The 6,407-nt window shown below is 39.7% G+C and overlaps 1 protein-coding gene across 2 annotated transcripts; it reads right to left on the bottom strand.

Annotated features, from left to right (window-relative positions):
* Positions 1-214: 214 nt before the first annotated feature.
* On the bottom strand, positions 215-6,407 carry LOC139116012 (exonuclease 3'-5' domain-containing protein 2-like). 2 transcript variants are annotated; one of them, XM_070678506.1, is made up of 5 exons: positions 6,260-6,407; positions 4,694-4,973; positions 4,278-4,435; positions 3,225-3,992; positions 215-2,841 (listed from the first exon to the last, which is right to left on the bottom strand). In XM_070678506.1, the coding sequence occupies exons 2-5, from the start codon at positions 4,970-4,972 to the stop codon at positions 2,277-2,279; spliced, it is 1,770 nt and encodes a 589-aa protein (XP_070534607.1). In that variant the 5' UTR covers position 4,973; positions 6,260-6,407; the 3' UTR covers positions 215-2,276. The 2 variants fall into 2 exon arrangements, with proteins under 2 accessions (XP_070534607.1, XP_070534608.1); XM_070678507.1 differs by lacking the exon at positions 6,260-6,407 and adding an exon at positions 5,356-5,693.

The following is a 6,407-nucleotide window of genomic DNA, read 5'->3' as shown; positions in this document are numbered from 1 at the left end:
CATACCAATCACAACCTGATTAGTTCCTTGGCTTTTACTTTCTTGTATCAAGTCACAGTCACTTGGTGGAGTGACCGTGAACAGGTTATATGATATTAACAAAGTGGTACATATGTAAGCAATAGACTAGTGGTATGTAATGAGTGGTATTTCAAAGTTTACGAGTAAGAACAGCTGTAAGAAACTGAAAATGACTAACAGATAATGGATCCCACACACATAACCTGCAGTTTAGTTGTTAGCCTCTCTCACAGCCCCTCGCCGGCTTCACCTCAGACCATATATCACCCTCAGCAGGTGAGCCAAGCCAAGCTCGGCCCAGGCGAGCTGGCAAATCAGAGTTCCGCTACCCTACTAACCTGGCTGGCTCGCTTAGCCTCACTTGCTAGAAAGACCGTTGAGGGCGTATCATCATCTGGTTGAGGATAGAGGGGCTGTGAAAGAGTCAATTAAGGGATGGACCATTAGACCTTGGGAGGGGGGTGGTCACAATGATTTTCAGATGAGCAAAATTGTCTGGGGATGGAGGAATTCACGTTTCTGTTACTATACTGTACCAATCAAAGTAAGTTGATGAATATTTTTGATAAAAATAATAATCAATAAATAATGCGCTTTTTCTAAACAATGGACATTAACAAAGATGACTCAAACTTCTATGTGGGATTTCATCAAGATAAATGTACTTATCAGACTGAGGGTACATATGACAGAATAGGTGAAAGGGCATTGCTTATGATTGCACATTTTAAAATACACAATTTTCAATTAAAAGAATAATTGTTTCATCTTAATCTTGGTCCATAAAATGTCTTTTCGAGTTAAAACAACAATTTTGTACTCATGGCCATTTAGGTCCTACATGATTGGAGATTTCGTTCACGGCACCTAAACCTCTTCAAAAGCTGTTGTGGAAAGACACTGTACAATATCTATTGAACTTGCGTCTTTGAAACTTGAAAAATGATTACTGTATCACTCCACCACATAAAATGTAACATAGGAAGACAGGTTGAAACCTTGATGTAAAGGTTCCAGTTTGAAGTGTAAACTCTAGGAAGAGATTTTTGAGTTACGTCATGTTTAGATGCAAATTAAAACTTCTCAGGACGATTGAAAAAGTCACATGAATTTCAATAGCAACATGAAGAAAACAGTTCAATTTTGCACAACGTTATGTAATGTTCACTATGATACCATACACGACAATTGTTATTTGCTACATTTGTAACCAGTACTCATATTCAACAGGTTCACTGCTAATGAACTTCAATGTCATTTGTCAGCTACAGTAGCTAGATGATACCAATAAACGTTTTGCTGCCACCCAAAACAAAAATATCTCAATCAGACATTTTTGTGCAGTGTTTTGCTATGGTTATGTAACATTCATGAATTATTTGGGAGCCCACGGTAACATTTCTGTCCCCTAATCTAATTGCATTGACATACCAATGGGAACCATAGTCAAATGACCTAGGGACCCAGCAACATTCACCTGTATATCACCCTTAACAAAAACACTGACTATACTATTTAAAAGGCCCATGAGCTGCAACTCTGTGAAACTTGTCCAACCTTAAGGCACCTTCAATTCTCTCAGATATTCATTGCAATATGCAAATTCAACAATATAGTCATTAATTTATGCCTCAACAACATTTGCTTGTTGCAGAAGAGGCAAGAAATCAACAGAGTTTTGTTTGTGTTAAATTTCCCACAATTTTTGAAATCTTGCCATATTAGGTGAAAAACGGAGAATTTTTTGTCAAAGTGGCTTAAATCCCTTTCCTGGCTTAAATCCCTTTCCTGTCCTTTCAGTTGGTTGCAACATGTTGTATTTGTAAAGATTTAAATGTGTATATACACTACTAGTATTTACACTGTTTATCATGTAGTTGCATGGAGGTGGTCATATTTGGGTGCGGCACCCGTTTATAACTTGTCTTACTGAAACCTCCCCATGCAGTCCTACTTAGGGGATAATTATACTTGAATAAACATCTCTGAGTGAGAACATTTCTATGAACTTATTTTAATCTAATTATAAAATCATGAAAACATGCCAAAAGTTGCAGCTCATGTGCCTTTAATCAACACAATTACTACTACGTTTTTGATTGGACTGATGCACCCTAATTTGCAATCACGTAAGTTCACATCGCTCTGTATCATGGCAGTACCTGTATGTAGTACCGCCATCTCTATTTTGTGGCAGTTAACAAGATCTCATCTTAATTTGCACCAAAATTAACTGTTGCTATCAAATTCTTAAGTTAAGAATCAGAAGTCCTGTGTGTCAGACCATCCACACCATGTTTCCTCTTGCTGTACTCCTCTGCATCTGTGTCTCTGTGATTTATTGACCACAACTCTGGAAGAAACTTTGGCTCCATTGTGTTGACAAAGTGGCGCCTCCATTGCTTCTCAAACTCCAGTAGCCCACCGTTGCTTTGACTAACCAGTCTAACTACTTGTTCACCGTGTGAAATGTAATCGTCATTTGAAATTTTTGCATCAAGTGTGATGCACTCCTCAATTAGTTCATCAGTCAGTGTGTCAACACTGAGAAAATCTTGTACAGTTTTCACAAGCTCAGCAAGTCTCTCATCTGGGAGTTTGTGTTTGTTGAACTTCAGCGCCCTGGCTGCTGACCTCACCTTCACCTTGATAGGATCATCATGGAAACGGCTGTTTTCTTGATTCGGTAAAGGAGCATCGTACTTGTCGGCCATTTTCTTCCTCATGGTACTGTCATAGGCTGAACTATGTTGATGGCAAGTGAAACACAACAACACAACATCATGTGAGGAGTGTTCCTTCAGATTTGCTGGGAAATGCCTGAGGTGTAATTGAAAAAGTCTGAGTTACAGCACATGGGTAAAGACAACACATAGTCAATATTTTATGAAAATAAGATAATTATTTGTGGTCATAGGTATTGACATTGGGAGAACAAATGATGATGAAACTAAACAATCTTTAGTCAATATTGCATATAAAGGTTAGACTCTCTCACAGACCCTTGCCAGCTACGCCTCTGACCATAATTATACTGCCCTCAGCAGTTGAGCTGAAGAAGCCGGCAAGGTTCCGCTACACCATAACCTGGCTGGCTTGGTAAGCCTCGCTTGCTAGAAAGAGGGCGCATCACCATATTGTTGAGGATAGACCTGCTTAGCAGACGAGGGGCTGTGAGAGAGACTTACTGAGGGTACACTTACTTTCTATATTCATGCGGAACAATATTTTTCCTAATATAAGATTTATTGGCCCCACAAACTACACACTGGTTTTCCTTCTCTTTTAAATAGTAATTCCTTTCAGATCCAGGTCTTCCAGCTGGTTCAAACTTCAGCCGCACGACCAAGGGTTCTTCACTGACCACACTGCCAATGCCCTTAGCCAAATACCATTCTGCTTTCTTCCTATCACAGGTGCACAGAAGCTGCCCATCTGGGGCCTGCAACTGACAGTTATGATACAGAGGTCCCTTTCTCGCAGAATAAGCTTTGGAGTTTACATCCATTTCAGTATACTTCGGTGTCACTTTTCCAGGATTTTTCCTGGTATTCTTCGGTCCACCTTTCTTTGCTTTGAATTTCTCATCAATAATGCCTTGGCACATACTCATTGCTCTTATCCAGTTTCTATCTTTTCCTAACTGTGCCAGTGTCAAGTTAAGTTTATCTACAGTTACCACAAGGAAGATTTTCAATGATGATATGGCGTCTTCTGCGGCATAGTAAACCTGCCTCTGGCTGAGTTCAACTCTTTCCCAATCTCCACATCTTAAACGGCTGTCCTTGTCTAGTTGTTTAGACAGAATGGCGAAAGAAAGATCAGCTAAGCTTCCATTGGTTGTCCTTTTCAAAGCAGGCCTGTGCCTGAAGGTAACTGTTCTCAGGTCAATACATCCTTTCACGTTGAATCCATAGTCCCTGTGAAGTTTTTTGCTGTCTTCCATTACACCTACTCCGACTTTCAGCACACTAAAACAAAAAAGTCAAGTTAACAAATGTTAAATTACAATGCATAAGTTGGTACAAGATGAAATTTGCTGTTTTGATGTGCTAAAGGTGTACAATTTCTTCCACTGAATCCAGTGCACACTGAACTCTAGAGGGCAGTCTTGATAGACAATATTTAATGTTGATGTCACAAGCATCTTCCTATTTTCCCAAACATCAATGTGAACTTGCCTGGTATACCTTATAGTATTTCAGTCCACTATTCATGGTATGGTATCTTAAGACTGAGAGGATAAGATCACTCACCTTTTGTCCTCCAACAACACTCGCAAGCTTTCAGGAATGGAGTCCTTGATTTTGTGAAGCCTTATCAGACAACAATAGTCAAGGCAAGAGAGTTGTAACAGAGACACAGCATTTGGCTGACCATTTTGAGCAACCCATTCACAGTCAAGTCCAATGACCTATTGGGCAAATTTGAAATTAAAGTAAATTTTTTAACACAGAAATAACAGCTTTTTTGATGCAAACTTAAGCAGGAACATTCTGTTATGACCTATGCCACTGACCATTCTTTTCAAAAGAAGATGCATAAAAATCAATTGTATTGAGATTTGTACTTATACATAATTCTCCAAACGTTAAAGCAGTACAAGTACCCTACATGTCATACGATTAACATATGAGACTAGGTACACTTAAAATTTAATTTTTGAAATTACCTTTATTCCACTTGAATATATGGCATTTATTATCAACTCTATCATTCTCTCTGTCGGTGCCTTGGACTCAACTACCACTATTTCGATGGATTTCTGCAGAACTTGGTGGACATTGTAACTTTTGCTTAACACCTTGTCATCTTGTGGAGACTTCTGATTGGTGCTGCCATCATCATCCTCACTGTGCTGTCTTCTCCTATTGCTCACTATGAACCATGTTACCAAGGCAACAACTGTAGACATGGTGATGGGTATCAGAAGTCTTGTCCAGAAAGTCATCCTGTAAAAACAAATTTTTGTCAATAAGATAAAATTTTAATGATTTCATTAATCGGAAGTGAAATTACAAACTTTTACTTGTCTTCATCACTTCAAACAAAATTAAACTGTCAACACTATTGATTCTCCAAGAACAGTGTTTTAATTGTCCATTGTCTATTGAAAGCGCTCTAAATCTTTGGTGCTTTCTCCAGGAAGACAGTCTGAGAGTGAGATGTTGCCTTATCAGGGCACCAAGGAGCAAGGGATATACTTTAAATATATGAAGACTGGGTAATGATGCACGTTCTTTCTATTACCGGTACTTTACACATCATGTTACCCATGAGAGCCAACCAGACAAAAATATTGCATCTCACCAACATTCCTTCAAAACATTATACCGGTATTAATTTTGCTGCATCCTCCTTTTGTAGTGTTACTACTGACAATCACAACTGTTGATCTGAAGGTCAGCACCAGTAGCTTCAACTTTTGTTGCTGCAGTTTTGTAGCCCTGCAACTCCCCTTGAAAATTTTTTGTGCCCCACCTCCCAAACACAAAATTTTTCAAGGGGAGTTGAGGGTCTGCGAAACTGCAGCAACAACTTTTGATGAAAGTTGTTGCGGGGCTTCACAGATTTTCTTTTGTATATCAACACTACAGTTCTTGTTCAACTCCAAAGGTCATCTTGACACGTCCTATTTCTGATTGCCAATCAAAGTGAACACTCCGTTATTATTGACATTCGAACTGTAACTGTCAACAAGTAATGTAGTCTCTAATATTATAGACAGTAGGCTCGCTCCTACAGGCTATGCTACAATGAGTATTGTTTTTCTCGATGGTCTACGGTACAGGCTGCACTGTATGTACAACATTGGCTGATATGAAAAGGAAATACTGAAAGCTATCAAAAGTTACAGCTGCTGCCGCAAGGCAGTAACTACGAAAAGCTTTCAATGTCACTAATGTCACGTTTTTTATAGCACCCCTAATGCAACTCAGAACTCGGGATTGGCGACTGCTGCCTTGATGGTAGCCCTGCGTACCGTGCTGTGTGTTCCCGGCGTAACGCCGGGAACACACAGCACGGTACGCAGCGCTTCCTTGATGGCTACGCCTCCAGAGCCGTAACCGTGAACAACACACGCACCTGCATGCATGCGGAGCTATTAAACCAGATGCTGAGATGGTGTACACAGATCTTTCTACGCAGCGATTAAAAACATGCATTTTCTGTAACTTATTTTCACTGGCATCTCATAAGCAAGTAATACCTGTAAGCTAAGATTGTCTTTTCTTACCTAGAATCGAACTATTGGCCACAACGGCCAACAGACCTCACTCCTCCAAAGATCCTCACGGAGGTGAGATGAGATCCTTACCCATCATCACGTATGGATCTTTCCGTTCACATGGTTCGTTCTGCGAGGTCATACCTTTTGACCTTTA

The sequence above is a fragment of the Ptychodera flava genome, chromosome 17 (genome assembly GCF_041260155.1).
Source record: "Ptychodera flava strain L36383 chromosome 17, AS_Pfla_20210202, whole genome shotgun sequence".
Classification (NCBI taxonomy): Eukaryota; Metazoa; Hemichordata; class Enteropneusta; family Ptychoderidae; genus Ptychodera; species Ptychodera flava.
The sequence above is the reverse complement of the archived record's forward strand: the minus strand, read 5'-3'. Positions and strand labels throughout refer to the sequence as shown.